This window comes from Myotis nattereri, assembly GCF_964212035.1.
Source record: "Myotis nattereri genome assembly, chromosome: 3".
Lineage (NCBI taxonomy): Eukaryota > Metazoa > Chordata > Mammalia > Chiroptera > Vespertilionidae > Myotis > Myotis nattereri.
Genome location: NC_138077.1, coordinates 7,570,042 through 7,589,913, shown reverse-complemented (window position 1 = coordinate 7,589,913; position 19,872 = coordinate 7,570,042). Strand labels below are relative to the sequence as shown.

The window sequence follows — 19,872 nt, the reverse complement described above, 5'->3', positions numbered from 1 at the left end:
TATGCTAAGATAATTAGATAGTAAAATATCAATGCATCATAGTAATGATGAAATTTATAGTTTACCTATATATAAGAGTAATGACGATAAAATCCACTTAAACAATACTTTTGCAGGCAAACGTTAATGTCTAATAGCACAGAACAAAATAAGTAGTACCAGAAGAGACATAAAAAAGGAAAGATTGTGAAAATAAGACTTAGCTTAAAAACATTTCAACTCAGACTTGATTAAAATTAAAAAGCAAGATATGGGTTATCATGGAATTTGATAAGAAAAAGATCTTGAGGCACAGCAATCTTGTTTGCACAAGTACTGTAAGAATTCAAAGTGTGAGGCAAGTGACTTAGCATCTCAAAAAGATCCAAATGATTGAGTTGTGCTAACATCTGCTCGCCAAGCACAGTTCTTTAAGTTTTCTTTTATGCATTGCTCCGTGTCGCGTGGGGCCAGACCTGATGTAGTTTCATGGTGCATGATTAGAATTCAGAGCCGCCCATTCGGTCTGGAGGAAAAGACAACATTATCGCGTGTGCCGCGTATTCCCCCGGACGCCTCTGGTCAGCGACACACCCCGAGTCGCCAAGAGACAGGAACCCGGTTTGGAGGATGGAGAGAGAGCGAGAGCACACCTTCTACGCATGCCCGGGTGGGCGCTGTCCCCGGGGCCCTGTCACCTCGCTGCGCCTGCGCGCAACGTCACTTTCCGGCGCGGCGGGGCAGGGGCGCTGGGCGGCGCACGTGGGTACGAGCGCGACGGCTGGGCTCATGGCGAGTTCCGCGGGGCTGGCTCTGTGCGGGCGGGCGCTGGTGGTGCGGGGAGGCAGCCGGCTCCTGGCCACCACCACGGCGAGCAGGTAAGGCGTCTGGGCGTGGAGCAGGGAGCCAGGCTGCGGGCGCGCTCGGGGCCTGGAGACCCCGGATTTCCCTGCGCCTGGGGCTGCGCTCGTGCCGGGGTGCCCCGCGGGAGTCCCGCCGCTGCCTGCGGGCCTCCTCTGCCTCCTCGGCCTGGCAGCGTGCCTGCCCCGGTTCCTTGCAGCCCTTCTCCCTAGAGCCGCCCCGGCCGTCCCCCTGGCCACGTGTCCAGGGCCCCGCCCCCTCGATGGCTGGTCTGCGTGGGTCTGGGCTGGGTTCTGAGGGGGGCAGATGGAGCCCAGGTGCGTGGGGCGATGTGGGGCTGGATGGGGCCAAAGCGGGTCCCGGGGACGCCCGGCAGACCCGAGCGCGGGGAGGAAGGCCGGCTGGTCGGAGGGGTTGGCTCCTGGGGGCGCCCTCCCTCTGGCTCCCTGGTCCTGCGGTGGCGCCGCTCACTCCTCTCCATCTGTGGACCCCGCCCCACTGGCTCTTCCGGATTCGAGGGAGAGATAGAAACATCAATGATGAGAGAGAACCACTGATTGGCGGTCTCCTGAACGCCCCCCACTGGGGCCCGAGCCCGCCACGCAGGCATGTGCCCTTGACCGGAATAGAACCCGGGACCTTTCAGCCCACAGGCCTACGCCCTATGCACTGAGCCAAACCAGCCAGGGCTGCTTTCCCTAATTTAACGTTCTTTCCCTATGGTTCCCCAGTGTGGACACAGCGCTTGGGATTTTTAACTCAGGAAATGTTTGTTGCTCCAGGAGCTTGGGGGATGTTAGTAACGGTCCGTTTCGGCCCCTGTTTCTTTTCTCGGGGTTTTGATTCTCATGCTTGAAACAGACAACGTGCCTAACAAATGCACTATCAGTGCTCCCTGTTCAGTGTCCTGGTTTCAGAACTCCCAAATCAATGTTAAATTTAGATCTCACAAAGATTTCCTCCCAGACCTGTCACGTATCCCAGATTACTTTGTTTTCCAGGCTCACGTGTCCCACACATGCCACAGGGAGACATCCACCTGCCTGCTGCCTAGGGCCCGCACAGTTTCTCACATGGAGGACTACTTCTCTTTTCTGTGCTCCAGTGCCCCCTGTGAAGAGTTTAGAACGCAGTCACTGTAAAGGCTGTACATTTGTACAAGATGCCTTCCGTGTGCTAGAAGGGGCTGGGGGTAATATATAGTAGAGAACTTAGGGTTTAATGGCGAAGGTGGGTGGATCCTGTATTGGTCAGTGCTTGGCAGCCAAGGGAGCTTTTTTTGGGGCAGGTGAGACATTTTTCTAAACTAGAAATGGCAGTTTTGAATTTGCTACAAGGAACCCACTGAAAACAATATCAGAACACATTTCTTCAAACAGAACCATTTTACATTGATGTGCTAGTGCCTGAAAGAGGAGGATATGTCCCGTTGACTTTTGTTCTCACTTATTTTACTAAACGGATTTTTGTTCAGAACCATGCCCATTGTGTATGCCAAGTCCAAATAGAGATTAGGCGGATAAAGCTCCATAACTGTTGCCTGAGGTAGCGAACCCAGACAGTTACCTGTTGTGGCTGAGACCCTTAGCTTAATGAGTAGGCAAATATTTTTCTGTTACAGGGAAATAAAAGAAATGAGCATTTGAATTAACAAAGTACTTTTTAACAATCTTTCTATTGTTTTTGTTCAGTGATGACGACGGCAGCCTCTTCACATATGATTGCAGTACTGCAGAAAAGAAGTCACAAGAAAATAAAGGGTGAGATAGTGGGGAAGTGTCTTCAGGACTCGATTCATGGTTTGAGTTATGGGCCCTGGTAGCCTAAGAAGGAGATTGATGTCTTCTCACTGAATTTTTCATTTCTCTTTACCTTGCTGTGCAGAAAACTGGGTACCTCAGGAAAGAAATGTGGGATTTTCAAATTAGGCGTTAAGAATATTAGGACTTTTCTAAGTACTTTTAATTAGTTTTTGTCAATAACGTTCTTTTTTTTTTTTTTTTTAAATATATTTTATTGATTTTTTACAGAGAGGAAGGGAGAGAGATAGAGAGTTAGAAACATCGATGAGAGAGAAACATCGATCAGCTGCCTCCTGCACATCCCCCACCGGGGATGTGCCCGCAACCCAGGTACATGCCCTTCACCGGAATCGAACCCGGGACCTCTCAGTCCGCAGGCCAACGCTCTATCCACTGAGCCAAACCGGTTTCGGCGTCAATAACGTTCTTATTGGCACTTTGAAATATTGCAGTCAGTTTTAAGTGCATTGGGGGCAGTTGCATGACATTAACTTGGCTAATTGGAAGGTAAGAAAAGCAGAGTGTGATGATTTTATCTGGTGACTTTCTTTACTAGAATTGGTCCTGTAGCTCAGCTTTTTTTTTTTTTTTTTTTAAATATATTTTATTGATTTTTTACAGAGAGGAAGGGAGAGAGATAGAGAGTTAGAAACATCAATGAGAGAGAAACATCAACCAGCTGCCTCCTGCACATCCCCCACTGGGGATATGCCCGCAACCCAGGCACATGCCCCCGACCGGAATCGAACCCGGGACCTTTCAGTCCGCAGGCCGACGCTCTGTCCACTGAGCCAAACCGGTCTCGGCTGTAGCTCAGCTTTTAAAAAATTATTATTATTATTTAATCCCTGCCTCTAGTCTTTTTTTTTTTTTTTTTAAGTATATTTTCATTGATTTCAGAGAGGAAGGGAGAGGGAGAGAGAAATAGAAACATCAGTGATGAGAGAGAATCATTGATTGGCTGCCTCCTGCACACCCCCTACTGGATATGGAGCCTGCAAACTGGGCATGTGCCCTGACCAGGAATCGAACCAGGATCTCCTGGATCATAGGTTGATGCTCAACCACTGAGCCACACCAGCTGGGCTCCTGCCTCTAGTCTTGATTAGTTCATGTCCATGAGGGAGTGGACCATGTGGGTCCTTCCATCTCAGCTCTTTTCATTTTGGTGTGTACACTGAGAAATTGTTCTGTTAGTTAGCTTTTACTCCTTAAATGTTAGAACTGTTTGAACCTCCCCATGTTCCCCTAATATGTCTGATAGTCTGGCTGCATGAACCTCATGGCGTTTTCTACCTCTGTTCACATTAAAAATGAACAAGGCTGGCCTAGAGGAATGCAGCCTTATTTCTCAGCTAAGGCCTCACCATTCTCCTCTCCTTTCTTAGGGAGGACGGACAGCCCGTGGAGAAGGGGAGTGACACGATCCTGGCGTCCACCTTCTCCAAGTCTGGCAGCTATTTTGCTTTAACCGATGACAGTAAGCGTCTGATTCTTTTCCGTACAAAACCATGGCAATGTCTGAGTGTCAGGTATGAAATGCTAATGTTGAATAATTACCCTGTTGAACACACAACTTACACTTGCTTGCCAGTAACAATAGTGACAGTAACGATTATAATACACAACTAACATGCCCAGGGCCTGTGATGGGTGGGGACATGGTCCTCACTCGTATCTGCTGCCAGGAGCCTGGAAGCTGATCCCACTTGGTTTGGAAGGGCGGAGTCAGCCCCTGTCCCCTCATTCTGTCTTCCCTGAGGCTGCAGGGTTTAATTGTCCCTTGATAATCAGAGAAAACACATGCCGGTTATAATGTTTGAATTACTAAATGACCAAGACTAAGGAATTTCCCTTTGTGTTGGGGACAGCTATGCTTTTTAAATTTTTATTTCATCTCATTTCTTAAGAGAAGAATAAAAAGCCAAATTCCAGGTGACATCACAAGCAAGGAATACCCTTTCTGCCCTGTGTTCCATTCAGGTTAAAAATAAAGCCTGGTATCAGTATTCATTTTTATCTTATGTGTGTTACCATATATCAGGCAATAGATGGCCATAATAGGATGACTTAAAAGCTTTAAAAGACAGATTAAGCACAAGGATACAGGATGTACAGTGAATTGCAAATCTCCCTCCACCTCCTCTCTCCAGTTCTCCCCACAGGCAGTTAGAGTTTCCCAGAAGAGTAACATAAATGTTTGCTGCCATGTATGCAGGTTATCCTATCTAATAATAGACGAACATGGTAATTAACCGTACCTCCGACACGCTTCCCATGGGCTAATCAGCAGGATATGCAAATTAACTGCCAACAAAGATGGTGGCCGGCAGCCATGCAGCTGAAGCGAACATGAGGCTTGCTTGCTCCAGTGATGAAGGAAGCCAAGGTTCCCCTCCTGCCATGGCCCAGCTCTGAGCTCCGGAAGCAACAATGTTTCAATTATAGAAGCTAAACAAACCCCAGATACCTGCTTTCAGCTGGCCACGGCCTCAGAGCTTAGAGCGCCAGTGATGGCAACAGAGTTTCAATTATAGAAGCTAAACAAACCCAGATACCTGCTTTCAGCCAGCCGCGGCCTCAGAGCTGGGGCCGGGCCTCAGAGCTGGAGCTGGCTCTTAGCTCCAGTGACAGCTATAGAAGGTAAATAAATCTCAGAATAAAAAAAAAGAGGCTGGGAGCTTCAGTTGCCCGCCAGCCTGAAAACGGCCCTCAGCCCCTCACCTAGACTGGCCACACACCCCAGTGGGGACCCCCACCCTGAAGGGAGTGTGACCAGCTGCAAACAGCCATCAGCCTGTCATCCAGGCTGGCCAGGCACCCAAGCGGGACCCCCACCCTAATCCGGATCACCCTTCAGGGCAAACCAGCCGGCCCCCACCTGTGCACCAGGCCTCTATCCTATATAGTAAAAGGGTAATATGCAAACTGACCCTAACAGCAGAAAAACTGGGAATGACTGGTCACTATGATAAACACTGACCACCAGAGGGCAGACGCTCAATGCAGGAGCTGCCCTCTGGTGGTCAGGGCGCTCTCACAGGGGGGAGCTCTGCTCAGGCACAAGTCAGGCTGATTGCTGCCAGTACAGTGGTGGTGGTGGGAGCTTCTCCTGCCTCCTCAGCAGCGCTAAGAATGTCTGACTGCAGCTTAGGTCTGCTCCCCGCTGGCAAATGGACATCCCCCGAGGGTTGCCGGGCTGCCAGAGGGATGTCTGATTGCCATCTTAGGCCCAATCCCCCGGGGAGCAGGCCTAAGCCAGCAAGTGGTCACCCCCCAGGGGTCCCAGACTGCGAGAGGGCACAGGCCAGGCTGAGGGACTCCCTCCCCTCGAGTGCACAAATTTTTGTGCACTGGGCCTCTAGTCTACTTATATAAAAACCATGGGTGGTGTTCGTCACATACAGATGAACAGTGACCGAGCAGAAGGAAGTCAGTCCTACAGGGGTTGTCTTGGCAATGGCTGCGCCCTCCCCCAAGCTGTTTCCTGTAAGGGCAGAGTTTGAAGCAGGAACCCACCCTGGGAGTGAGGAGGCAGATCTTTCTAAAGTGTACCACGCCAGCACGGGGTGAACCTGAGTGGGGCAGCTGAAAGGCTTAGAAAAGACAGACAAGAGAATGAAAGCTGGGTCTCAGTGGGACGCTGCTTCTCTGAGAGACAGCGACCACGCCCACAGCCATGCCTTTAGTTTATAGCAGATGCTACGAGGCAAAGTAAGGGCGTGACCAAGATGTTTACAATATTCTCCTGGGTTTCAATCCTACTCAACTACATGCACCTGAACTCTATCAAGCCCACCTCACTCAGGCACGTGGGGCCACGTGTTCGACCATAGGTTCAAGCTTACAACTATGGCTGTTGGCTATAATTGTGCTGGGAGGGCCCTGCCCTCCAAGCTGGGACTTGCACGTGGCAATGAGAGGACTATGCCCTCTCATCAGTCCAAGGCTTGAACCTGCCCAAAACACTGTAGCGGCTCCCCACAATGAAGTTTTAATTCTGTTTCTTTGTTACTAATGTTGTGGCCCCACCCCATAACAAAGAAACAAAGGGAAATTTCCCCATCGAATTTCTGAATAGTATTACTCCTTTGGGAATGCCGTGTCATAAATTAAAATTGAAAGTGGGTGCAATCATCATGCTATTGAGAAATCTCAATAGTAAATGGGGTCTTTGTAATGGTACCAGATTTATTATCAAAAGATTATGACCTAACATTATTGAAGCTGAAATATTAACAGGATCTGCAGAGGGAGAGGCTGTTCTGATTCCAATAATTAATTTGTCCCCATCTGACACTGGCCTCCCATTTAAATTGATTCGACGACGGTTTCCCGTGATGCCAGCATTTGTGATGACTATTAATAAATCACAAGACAAACTCTAGACAGTAGGCATGTTCCTACCTGAACCCGTTTTTGCACATGGTCAGTTATATGTTGCTTTCTCTCAAGTTTGAAGAGCATGTGATGTTACAGTTAAAGTTCTAAGTACTTCATCACAAGGGAAATTAGTCAAGCACTCTGAAAGTGTTTTTACTCTTAATGTGGTATACAGGGAGATATTAGAATAAGTTTAATCACTATCAGTCATCGTTTGCATCACTTGTTTTTATGTCATGTTGTTTTCATATCATATTTTTGTCATTTTTATATCATGCCTCTGTTGTTGTTATATCCTTTTGTTACTGTTTATTAATACATTTATATATTATTTTCGTATACATTTTACTAATTTCCTTTCATCTCTCACACTTCTATTATAGAGAAAGGGAAAATAGCAATGTTAAAATACCTCTGCTAATTAATTCCCTTTTTTAAAAAAATATATTTTATTGATTTTTTACAGAGAGGAAGGGAGAGGGATAGAGAGTTAGAAACATCGATCAGCTGCCTCCTGCACACTCCCCAGTGGGGATGTGCCCGCAGCCAAGGTACATGCCCTTGACTGGAATCGAACCCGGGATCCTTGAGTCCGAAGGCCGATGCTCTATCCACTGAGCCAAACCAGTTAGGGCAATTAATTCCTTTTTAATGTGAACGAATTTCGTGCACCGGGCTACTAGTAAATGATAAAATGAATCACTTTTTGTAGCTGACTGCTATGAATTCACAGCATCCTTAACTTGAAAGGCCTGTTAGGCATCATCTTCTTGCCAAAATAGCTAGGACATTAGCCAGTATTTAGGTTATGGGAGATAAGTGCTTCCAGGATTTGCGGTAAATACTATAAGGGGCCTTCGGGTCTGACTGAGCTTCCCCAACAGGGACCCTTGTACTTGGCCTTGGTTTTGAGTTGCTCCCACCACCTGTGGGAAGGAGGGAGGGATGTGAGGATGGGAAGCAAGGCAGAGAGAAGCAAGCCAGTGAAAGCAAGCACAGAGGATGGCCGCTGTCTTACCCTGCTTGGGCCTCCGCGACAGACACCACGGCCTGAAAAAGCCAGGCGGTTCTTCCTTACAGTCTGGTGCTGGGATTCTGAGATCAAGTTGTCGGCAGGGCTTTCCCGGAGGCCTTTCTCCTTGGCTTGTAGATGGCTGTCCTCTTACTGCCTTCTCACAACATTGTCCCTCTGTGTCTGTGTCCCTGGTGTCTCTGTGTTCCCAAACATAAAAAATCTCATTTATCTGTAGGAGAAGTTCCAAAAATGAGTTGCCTGGTCAAAAGATAGGTGCATTGTAATCTAGGTAGAGAATCCCAGATTGCCTTCCAAGGGGCTCTGTCTCCTCCTCCCAGGCTGTAAGGTGCCTTTCCTACCCTGGACAGCACAGGTGGTATGGAACCTGGTGACTAGACAGTCAGATAGAAGGAAGTTGGTGTCCTGTGTACTTAAGTGTGAGTGAGGGGAGCACATTTTATTCTTAAGAACCGGTGTCTTGTCGCTGGCTTCTCGGTATGAGCTTTGCTTTCCCTCTGGGTTGCTCCCCTTCTCATTTGGTTGTGTATTAGGGAACTCAGGTTTCCCATTGCGGTAGAGGAGCCCATCTACACCGGTTACTTTCACATGGCCTTTCGGTAGCTCAGCGTGGAGGCTGGGTGAGCCTGTTCCTGGCATTTGCGTTGCCGGCATACTTTTCAAAGCCTGGGGCCTATGTCTGCTGCAGGTCTGTGGTTTCTGTGCGGCAGGACTTGACCAGTGCAGAGTCTGGGGGTGGATGGGATCAGGGAGGTGAGGACAGCTTCTTTGGTTCCTCCGATTACACAGTGTGTCCTACTGTGGTAATTTACAGCTCTCCAAGCGGGCATGACCTAACTGCAGTTGCTTTAAAACTTCACCTTGGAGAGTTTTGAGGAAAAGCTGAGAAGGAAATTTTGGGTAACAATGACATTTTTCAAGGTAAAGTTTAGAGTAACAAAGGGCAGAGAACCTGTGAACTGGGCACGTCAGAAGAACTTCAGGCTCAGAACGGAGGCCAGAAAAACAAGGTTTTTTGAATAAAAAATGAGGACATGATGTTTTCTGTTTTGGTATCTTACATTTCTGATGTGTTAATGAGAAATCTTATGAAACCACACCATTTTATAAAACACCTGTATCCCAATAATAAAAGCCCTGGAAAAGGCAGCGTCTCTGGACATCAGATCTGGGTTTTTTCTACCCTCAGGGGCCTAAAGATGGGGAGTGTGGCTGCTGAGATGTGTGCTATGGGGGAGCTTTTGAACCCAGGCACTCCATGAAGGGAGGGGAGGGTGCCGAGGCCCTGTATACGAGGCCCTGTATACGAGGCCCTGTATACGAGGCCCTGTATACGAGGTCCTGTATACGAGGCCCTGTATACGAGGTCCAGTATACGAGGCCCTGTATACGAGGGCCTGTATAGGAGACCCTGTATTTTAGACCTTGTGTAGGAGACCCTGTATAGGTTGAAGATTGCTGTGGCCTCTGCCTTCCCCAGGGTACTTTCCCCTGGGGAAGTCCAGAGGCCTCCTAACTGTCCTGTCCTATGACCTGCCCTTCCTCTCCCTTCTGCTACCTGAATCCCCTGGACCCAATGCCCTAAGCCTACTCTGTAAAACTCAGCTGCATCCTGGAATCATCGCCAGGCCCAATTTAGCCCGAGCAGCTGAAAGCCGCCATCTGGTGCGAGACAAAGGGACATGATGCGGAGTCTGGCAGAAGCTGGATGGGAGGGATGCTGCGTGGGGGGTGGGGTGAAGGTGGGGCTGGATTCTCTGGGGTGGCCGAGCTCCTTGGATGCCAGCCCAGCTCCTGGAGGACTGTCCTAGCTGCTCCCCCAGAGCGCTGTGGCTGGGCTGTCACAGCTGCTTAATTGGCCTATTAGAGTGGGCACAGCCATTGTTGAAATCACAGGGCTGGGAGAATTTTGAGGCATCTTACCCGGAGCCTGATTGTCTCTCTTGTTGTTGTTTTTACCATGTTTATTGTGCCTCCTCCTGCGGTCCTCAGGCCTGCTGGTTCCTCTGGAGCGAAGCCTGGGCGGCCTCCTCCAGGCCTTTCTGTCCTTGTGTCATGGTTTGGAAGTCAGTCTTCCTTTTTCACTGGTGGCCTGTTTGGATGGTGTGTTGGGGTCCTAATTCCTTTAGGCTTCAGTTTCCATTTCAAGCTGACATCTGGAGTTCCACATGCTGGGAGCGCACGGCTTGCAGGCCTGTTGCAGGATCTGGCATTGACCTGTGTCCGTCTATCAGCCAACCTTGGGCATCTCTCTGGCCTCCTAGGACCGTGGTGAGGAGGTGCACGGCCCTGACATTCACGGCCTCTGAGGAGAAGGTTTTGGTGGCAGACAAGTCTGGGGACGTTTACTCCTTTTCAGTGCTGGAGCCGAACGAATGCGGCAAACTTGAACTTGGGCACCTGTCGATGCTGCTGGATGTGGTATGTGGTGGTCGAAGTGCTTATTAACTCTGCTGTGGTCGGGCTCAGGTGGGGCGGCGGCGGGGGTCTTCCTGTGGCAGGGACAGCCCTCTGCACATACATGAGCAGGAGGATTGGGATCCAGGCAGGTGAGGCTGACAGCGGGCGAGTGAGGAAGGCACTGGGTTGTTCCGGACGTGAGGTCAGCCCAGGTCAGGGCGATGCGGTGGAGGGCGCAGTCATGAGTCAGAGTTCATCCTTCATGCTTCAGGGGCATCTCCATGGTGTCCTTCCAACTCCTGAGCCAGGAGCTGTCCCAGTGAGGGCTGGGCTGTAGCCGTGGGTGGTGGACCTGGGGTGGGTTCCCACGGGGACACGCAGGCATAATAGGGGGAGTCAGGACTTGGCGACTGTGAAATAGGAGGGAGAAGGTGACTCGGTGCTGGAGACAGGAAGCATGGGTGGCAGTAGGAGTTGTGTTGAGATGGTGTCTTCATGGATATGGAATGGGGGCTGTAGATAATGTCTGAGGGGCGGTGGTGGAGGGGAGTGGCTCTGGCTGTCCTGTGACTGGATCTGCCCTTTCTCACCCCTCATACAGGCCTTGAGTCCTGACGACCGCTACGTCCTCACTGCTGACCGGGACGAGAAGATCCGGGTGAGCTGGGCCTTGGCACCGCACAACATCGAGTCCTTCTGCCTGGGGCACACTGAGTGAGTCTCCTTCTGCCCTGAGCTGGTGTCTGGGGAGAGGTGGTGCCTCAGGCTGAGGGACAGCTGGTCTGAGTCTGGCCTCTGGGCAGTGTTGCTGGTTCTCCATCCCCCACTGTCTTCCGTGTCTCCCCCTGGCATGGAAGGCGGCTGGTGCTGGGTGCAGGCAGCTGAGAGGAGCACACATGGGTCTGTCCAGCAGGGTGGCCGGGCTTCATTGGGTCTGGGGGCCGCCCTTGGTGGAGGCTGTTGTGTTGTTGGGTTTCTGAGAATACACGGCCAGCGAGCTCCCAGCCTCCTTATCACTATCCACACGGCCATCACCATGTTACTCATATCAGTTTTGTTGGAGGTCAGGGGTTTGGGGGGCACAGGCTTGTCTCTGGGGTGACAGGAGTCATGCGGAGGTCACAGCAGCACCGGCTCACTCTGCTTCTCTGTGCTGCAGGTTCGTGAGCCGCATCTTCGTGGTGCCCGACCACCCTGAGCTGCTTCTGTCCTCATCCGGGGTGAGTGCCACTCCGCCGCGGGCCCCTCTGGGTTCCTCTAGTGACCGAGCAGAGCCATGCTCGCGGCCAAGAGCTTATCCTTTGTTCCCAGTCGTGGTTTGGACGTCAGAGCTCCTTCACTGGTGGCCGTCCACTAGATGGTGCTTGTTTTCTGCAGTTTAGAGCTGGCTGGGCCTTGCTCCTGCTTGTGGCTGTGGACTTGGGTGTGTGTGTGTATGCCGGTCTGGGTGTGCAGAGCTGGAGGGTCTTGTGCAGGGAGTCCGTTCTAAGGGCTGTTGTTACATCTGTCATAACATCGTGATCCCATTTCAGACAGTTGGTGGAGGAACCCTTTCTGAGTCTATAGGGACCTGGGTTTGGTCACCACTGCTGCTGACACTGCTTGGTATCCCCATGTGTTTCTCCTTGTGCAAATGCCTGGTCATGGATGTGCCCGTATGTTTATGCACATGTATGCTCATGTGTGTGCATGCTTGGCCCAAATACAGCTTGGCATGTGACATCATGTTACCATGTGTCCTATGCTCATTTTGCTGTGTGTGGTTACCCATTTTTCTTTCTATAAAAAGAAACACGACTTTTTTTTTCTCTTAAACATATTTTTAAAAATATATTTTTATTTTTATTTTTTATTATATATTTTATTGATTTTTTACAGAGAGGAAGGGAGAGGGAGAGTTAGAAGCATCGATAAGAGAGAAACGTCGATCAGCTGCCTCCTGCACACCCCCTACTGGGGATATGCCCACAACCAAGGTACATACCCTTGACCAGAATCGAACCTGGGACCCTTCAGTCCACAGGCCGACGCTCAATCCACTGAGCCAAACCAGTCAGGGCTAAAAATATATTTTTATTGATTTAGGCGGCGGGGGGAGAAACATAAGTGATGAGAGAATCATTGATAGGCTACCTCCTGCATGCCCCCTGCTAGGGATTGAGCCTGCAACCCAGACTTATGCCCTGACCTCGAATTGAACCATGACTTCCTGGTTCATAGGTCAACGCTCAACCAGAGCCACACTGGCCAGGCCCATTTTTCTGAATGACTTGCATGAGCTCTTTAGAGCAAAGAGCCGTTGGTTGGAAAGGGCGCTCTGGTTGTCCCAGAGTTACCATCCCCACGACCTGGTGGAAGCCTGGGTGCTTGCGGCGGGGGGCGGTGCCAGGCCCCTGAGAGGTATGCTGACCTGTCCTTGTGTGCAGGACTGCACCCTGAGGCTCTGGGAGTACAGACGTGGCCAAGAGCTGCACTGCTGTCACCTGACCAGCCTGCAGGAGCCAGCGGGGCCCCAGAGCGACAAGGTAACCGAGTTTGTCTGGGTTGTGGGGGCTGCAGGGTGCCTCTCCAGGCACTCGGGTCTTGAGAAAAAAAATGTTTTACGTTGGAAACATTTCTCTGCTGTTAGTGCAGCTGGAACTTTTCCAGCTTGGGAGAAATCATGTATTTCAAATTCTAGGCAGCTAGTCAAGTAAGTGGGAAATAATTTATATTCTTACCATGTTTGCATTTGAACAACTAATTATAGAACGGCCTCTAATCCACTTGGAAATGGAAAAAATAGTGGGGCTAGAGCAGAGAGCCTTGCTGTGGTTTTATCAGCTGGGCAGCGGGCTGGTACCCACCCAGCATTCCTTGTTGTCCATCATGGATTAATCTCATGACCCCGCAGTTCAGGTTGCCTGGGTCTTTGGTTGCCAAGGAGATTTCCAGTGGGAAAGTGTGGGCTGCCTTTCAGAAAGATCCCCAGGATTCTGTGTTTGTGGGCACCCAGCTCTGATGCTCCTGAGCTAGTCCTGTGCAGCCAGGGTCCGGGTTGGTCACATGTGGACGGCCCTGCCAGCTTCCCAGAGGCCCGCCTGGTCCTGGTGGGGAGGGAGGGAAGGACTGCTATCATGTCCACTCAGGCCTGCAGAGCTGGGTACCCTCTGCCTGTCCCCAGGGGCACCAAGCCCTTCCCCCTGCAGTCCCCATGTGGAAGTCTGCTCCCTTGAATGTCTGATAAGACCTGGGTGTGAAGAGCAGGGCTTGTCTGCTGGGTCCTTAGCTTGGCTTCTCATTTCCGTTGTCTACTCTGAGGCACTCCATGGCAGCTGCCCTCACAGGTCCTCAAAGTGGGCAGGCTGGGGCTGACCCAGGCCAAGGTCCCTAGGACCTCTAGCTGAGCACCTGCAGTGACCACCAGGCCAGGCCAGTGGCTCCAGTTGCTCTGCTGCCCCATGGGCGCCTCCTGCTTGCACCCTGCAGTCCTGGAAGCTGCAGCAAACAGGCCTGATTTTTTTCTGCTAACTTCTCGCCCGTGTGCCCTCACTCTACCTGATGCTCCAGCAGCGAGGTTGATGTGAGCTCTTTGTAAAGGTGACACCGGCCCAGCCTGTAGGATCGGGGGCAGCCTTGCCTCTCAGGTGCCTGCCCTGCTCGGGCCTTGTGGATGCCAGGCCCTTCCCTTTCCATTTCTGACTGGTGCCCAGTGTTTCATCCCTGCTGGGCGTGTGGGCACTTGTAGGGCAGTTGTGTCTGTACTGAATAATCCCCTTCTTTTCCACTTGTGTTCTCTCTTCCCTTCATTCTTGCTTTTTGACCAATTCCGTTGGTTTTGGAGACATTCTGTTGTCTGGAGGGAGGGCCAGACCATGGAGAGGCTTTTGCCACGTGCCCGGCATGTTGGCATTACTGTGAAACAGGAAATCATTACCTTTCTTTTGTAAAAATATTTTTATTGATTTCAGAGAGGAAGAGAGAGAGAGACAAAGGTGGAGAGAGAAACATCAGTGATTGGCTGCCTCCTGTACACCCCCATACTGGAGCTCAAAGCCTGCAACCCCAGGCATGTGCCCTGACCGGGAATCCAACCATGACCCCCTGGTTCATAGGTCGATGCTCAACCACTGAGTCACGCCGGCCGGGCAAGCCCTTGCCTTTCTTTTCCCTCAATAGTTTGCGGTAAGTTCTGGCACTGTCTCCTCTCTCTCATCCGGGACATGTGTGGGAACTCAGTCTTGCAGCGCGAGCTCAGTGGGAGCGGAACAGGCGGGTCTTGGTCCCTGACGTGCAGTTCAGCTGCTGCTTTCCTTGCAGAGGTTTGCCGCATCCAGGATCACTTACTGGAGCCGGGACAGCGGTGTGGCGCTGCTGTGTGATTGGTAAGCTCACGGCTTCTGGTCCCCTCCAGCCTGTGAGAGAGGGAACACATGGATTGTTCCACTGGCCCCACATTCTGTCTCCTAACTCGGGAGGTTTTAGTTAGTGTATTGGGACCACAGCTCCCTGTCGGGGTGGGGTATGTGTCTCCCTTTCTGAAGTTGCTGTGGCGTGTGGGTGAGGGTTAGAGGCGGGCAGTCTTTTACAAGCTATTTAAACACACTGGCTTAATGGACAGCAAGGCCTGGGACTGGTCTTTTGTGTGTGATCAGTCTCCCCTAAGGGTCGATTGTGGTAGAGCCTGCCTCAGCCAGTGCCAGCTGAGAGCGGTCTCGGTAGACCCCCCTGAAGGCCAGTGGTTGGTGAGCTGGATTAGGTAGCACACGCCCTTAGCTGCTTCCTCCTGAGCATCTTCCCTGTGTCTGCTCCTACTTGTCCTCATAACAAGTCTAGGGAGGGCACCTTAGCTTGTCTTAGAAATAAGGACACAGGTTTAGAGAAGGTGGAAGTGCCTCCAGGAGGTGTCCTGCCTGCTGCCTGCAGGTGGAATGGCTGGTTCTGTATTGGTGGTCCTTGTGTGTAACACGTGACCCCAGGACTTGGTGACTCGGATGGTCCTTACCTCACAGTCTGTGGCTCAGGCTCTGGGAGCGCTCAGCTGGGTGCTTCTAGCTCAGGGTCTTGTGCAGTTGCAGCCAACACGTTGGCGAGGACTGCGCCTCTGTCTGGGGCCGGCCGGGCGGAGGCTGAGCTGCTGGCGGTGTGGGCTGTGGGAGTTGTAACGATCTCCCTCTCTCTCTCTTTCTCGTGGGAAGTGTCCCTGTGGTCTACTTCTTCCAGCTGGAGGCCCCCAGGCGGCAGCTGGTTTACAAGCAGCAGCTGTCTTTCCAGCACAGAGTGTGGGACATTGCTTTCGAGGAGAGCCAGGGGCTGTGGGTGCTGCAGGACTGCCGGGAAGCCCCCCTCGTGCTCTGCAGGCCTGTGGACGGCCAGTGGCAAGTGAGTTGTGCTGGGCCCCTGCTGTCCCCCGAGCCTGGGGTGGGGGGAGGGCCACAGCTCTCATACCTTTCCGCTGATCGGGCCTTGATGCTGAGGGTGTCCTGGGTGGGCGGTCGTGGGACTTGTGGCCCGGGAGAAGGGAGCTGGGTCCCCGGCCAACTTGCCCAGTGTCCTGAGCCTGCAGTGGCCTTTGGGAGGCTCACCACCCCAAACTGGCATGTTTTCTCTGTTCCTGTCCTGCTCACACTGCTTTTTTTAAAAATTATTTTTAATCAGAGAAGCTGATACTTGGTGTGTCATCCTTAAAGTTTGCAGCTTAGCATGGCCTTGCGCCTGGGGCAGTGGTCCCACTGGCTAGAGGAGCCTCTGGGTTTGGAGGAAGGCGTGTGGGCTGTGGGCGAGTGAGCCCCGCGCCTTCTCTGAGTCAGCCCCACATCCTGAAAGTGGGGGCGTCCTCTCCTTCCTGTCCCGTGTCTGGCAGGACTGCCGTGGGAAGGATCCAGAAAAGCGTGCCTTTCCCATCCTTTACAGACGCTCGCTTGGCTGAGTGTCTGCAGGAACCACTGACTTTCCAGGGGTTTTTATCTGGAAAGTGGCAGAGAACAGAGTGCCACCAGCTGGTACCTGTCAGGTCTGCCAGGCTTCGTAGATAAAGTCGCACCCAACAAGCCAGTACGTGAGGTGCCAGCAGCCCTCCTGTCATGGGCTTTATCCTGATGAGATGTGGCTGCCGTGTTTGGTGAGCCGGCTTCACCTGATCATGTAAAGATTTACGGGGTCTCTTCCCCGGCCCCGCAGTCCGGGCACGGCAGGTCTGCCCATTATTGTGCCGGCAGCACCTTCTGATACAGGTTTTCCTTTGCCCCCCAGCCTGTGCCTGAAGATGCCACGGTGAAGAAAGTCTGCACGCAGCTCCGCGGGCACTGGGCCATGCTGGAAGGTGAGGGCGCGGCCTGTGTTCAGGGTAACATCCAACAAAGCAGATTCTAGGACGAGGTGCACAGTAGGAAGCTGTGAGAATATAGGGGGTGTGGGGTGTGCGTGTGTCCCTGTCGGGGGCACCAAGGAGGTAACCCACTAACCAGGTTTGACTGTCAGGACAGCCCAGCTGCATGTGACCTATGGTCTGAGTCAGAGCAGCTGCCACCTTTCTGCCTCCAGAGCTGGGGTGGCAGGCCCCAAGGCAGGGCCAGTGCCTCTATGGCCCCCAGAGGGAGCCGGAGCCACCCAACGGCCCCAGCTGGTGGCATGGAGCGGCTGCACAGTGCGTGCAGTTTCTGGGCCAGGAGACCAGGTGTGAGGACAGTCTCTCTGAGTCGCTGAGGGGTTTCACAGCCCAGGGCAGGTGCTCACAGGAACATCAGCTGAGGGGAGCGGGGAGAGCAGTGGGAGGAGACAGGTTCCCCCCACACCAGCCTCTGCATTCAGTGAGGGCGGCGAGGCTGTCGGTTCCTTGGGCCTTGTCTGTCACAGGGCCCACAGCGAGCGCTGAAGTGGCTGTGCTGGGACCTGTCGGAGAGAGAACTCGGTGAGACCCCATCTGTCCGCACTGGTAGGAGGCAGACCCCTAGTCACACAGCTCTTGGCTGTTTTCCCTTCTGCTTCTCTTGGGGAGAGACTCGAAGCGACAGTGTCTGAGGGGGAATTTGTAGCTCAGCACTGGAATTCAGGTGCCTTCATTACAATCACGAAATTGATGCTCAGGAGACATCTGGCAAAGCCAGTCTGGGTTCCTGGGAGCTCTCAAGAGGGCCTAGCGTGGATTCAGAGTCTCTTTACGGGAGCAGTGATCTCAGTGTGCATGCGAAGCGTTCCCATACGAAGCGTTCCCCATGTGAAGTATTCTCCAGGCAGAGCCTTCCCCAGGCGGAGCGTTCCCCAGGCGGAGCGTTCCCCAGGCGGAGCGTTCCCCAGGCGGAGCGTTCCCCAGGCGGAGCGTTCCCCAGGCGGAGCGTTCCCCAGGCGGAGCGTTCCCCAGGCAGAGCGTTCCCCAGGCAGAGCGTTCCCCAGGCGGAGCGTTCCCCATGTGAAGCGTTCTCCAGGCAGAGCGTTCCCCAGGCAGAGCGTTCCCCAGGCAGAGCGTTCCCCAGGCAGAGCGTTCCCCAGGCAGAGCGTTCCCCAGGCAGAGCGTTCCCCATGTGAAGCATTCTCCATGCAGAGCGTTCCCCAGGCAGAGCGTTCCCCAGGCAGAGCGTTCCCCAGGCAGAGTGTTCCCCAGGCAGAGCGTTCCCCATGTGAAGCATTCTCGGGAGGCCCATCGGCTCTGATTCCAGGGTTAAGTTCCATCCTTTCTCTCAGGGTTGAAGGGTTGGGGCTGTTTGGGGTTACGGGGGCCACACTGGGAAAGGACCTGCAGCAGGACTGTCGGGGACCGGGTGGAAGCATCACTAACAGGCCCCTCCTGGGGGGCGGGTCTTGGAGAGAGCACGGGGAAGGCTTGACAATCACAGAAGGGTGGGGAGCTGAGGGAGCTGGGAGGTCACTCCTGCGGGCAGATGAAGGCCATGCCTGTGGGCACAGGCCTGCGCCTCCCTGACGGGCCCTGTGGAGTTCCCGCCGGGTGAGGGGGTCTCAGGAGTAGCAGAAGTTTGTGTTCTCTTGGAAGCGAGTCTGAGATCCAGCTGTGTGGCTACAGCGGGTGGGCCTCGTGAGAGTCACCTTGGGAAGGTGCCAGAAGCCCAGAGACTGCGTGGTTGCCGGTGGATTCCCGTTTGCGGGCGGGCCTGGCAGGCCCACCAGATTCCGCCGCTAGAGGCGGCGTCCCGCGCTGCCCTGCGCCACCGTCCCACTTGGCATCTACTCTCGTTCCCCCGCACAGGCGCTGCTGGCGTGGACGAGGGCTTCAGCGGCCTGTACAAGGCCACCTTTGACAACATGACCACTTATCTGAAGAGGAAAGAGGAGAGGTTGCAACAGCAGCTCCGGAGGAAGCGGCACAAGAACCCGCCCCCGGGGCCCAACGGGCAGCCCAAGAAGGTGAAGGCCGGGGAGGCCTCCCGGAGTGGCGCGTCCTAGCCCTGCTGCCGGCTTCTGGCCTCGGGAAGCAGGGTAGCTTTTGTCCCCTCCTTGCCAGCAGCCCCCTTTGAGGAAGAAAAGGGGCACATCACCGTCCACTCCGCTTGGTGGCAGTGAGGTCCATACAGCTCCCCAGACTCCTGGGCTGGCCCAGTAACTGAGGGTGTCCGGGCTCTAGAACATTCTGTCGCTGAACAGAGGTGTCTTGAGCATCATCCTCTGGTTGCAGGGAAGCCAGACGGGGGAGACACTGCAGGTGAGCAGCTCGCTGCCTGGAAGCACTTCATCTTCATGGTGGAGGACGTGTGAGCCTCTTCCCATAATGCCACCCGTGCCGGGCACACTTCCTTCCAGGGGAACCCCACAGATGGTTTCACAGCAGCGTGAGGGGCGTTTTCATTTTCCCGGCAGCGGTCCTTCTGGAGGGTGGATGGCACTGTCCTCCACGGCGCTGCTCCCCACGCGGGCCATCAGCCTGAGCAGAATGGAGTCTCCGTTCCTCCCCGGCCTGGCCATGTGTTCGTCCCCGCAGTGAGGGCTCCTGCTCAGCTGCAGACGTGCTGCAGGCTTGGCGGACACCGCGGAGAACTGGACTTTTTCAGGACGTGAGAACATGTAGAACATGGGAGTTCTACAGGGAAACGGTTGATGACATGTGCATGGATTGATTTGAACCTTGCACACGTCACAAAGAGCAGGGTGTCAGCTGAATTCAAATCACCAATCAATAAAGACGAGCTTTTGCAGCTTCTGGAAATGTTTAGCAGCAACATGTGGAGCTAATTTCAGAATACATTGAGCAAAACCGTTTTTGATGAGTGTACTGTGTGTGACCGAGCAGTGCACTCTTTGATTTGAAGAGAAAAGGTTTCTGGTGTGGGATTCATGAGGTGCTTGGAGACAAACCGTTCTGTGTATCAAAGCCGGAGTGCTTCACATTTTTCCTAAGTGCCACTTTGAACACTGATCTGAAAACTACAGTTTGTGCCGCACCCAGGATCGCTTCCCACAGGAACAGCCCCAAGCGAGGGGTCAGGG

General features: G+C 53.0%; 1 protein-coding gene across 1 annotated transcript; it reads left to right on the top strand.

Annotated features, from left to right (window-relative positions):
- The first annotated feature begins 714 nt into the window (after window positions 1–714).
- WDR4 (WDR4 tRNA N7-guanosine methyltransferase non-catalytic subunit) lies at window positions 715–19,602 on the top strand. Its single transcript, XM_081087289.1, has 12 exons — window positions 715–857; window positions 2,532–2,600; window positions 4,031–4,174; window positions 10,323–10,479; window positions 11,060–11,172; window positions 11,618–11,678; window positions 12,885–12,983; window positions 14,758–14,822; window positions 15,636–15,819; window positions 16,690–16,759; window positions 18,638–18,795; window positions 19,064–19,602. The coding sequence occupies exons 1-12, from the start codon at window positions 769–771 to the stop codon at window positions 19,367–19,369; spliced, it is 1,515 nt and encodes a 504-aa protein (XP_080943415.1). The 5' UTR covers window positions 715–768; the 3' UTR covers window positions 19,370–19,602.
- Window positions 19,603–19,872: the final 270 nt, after the last annotated feature.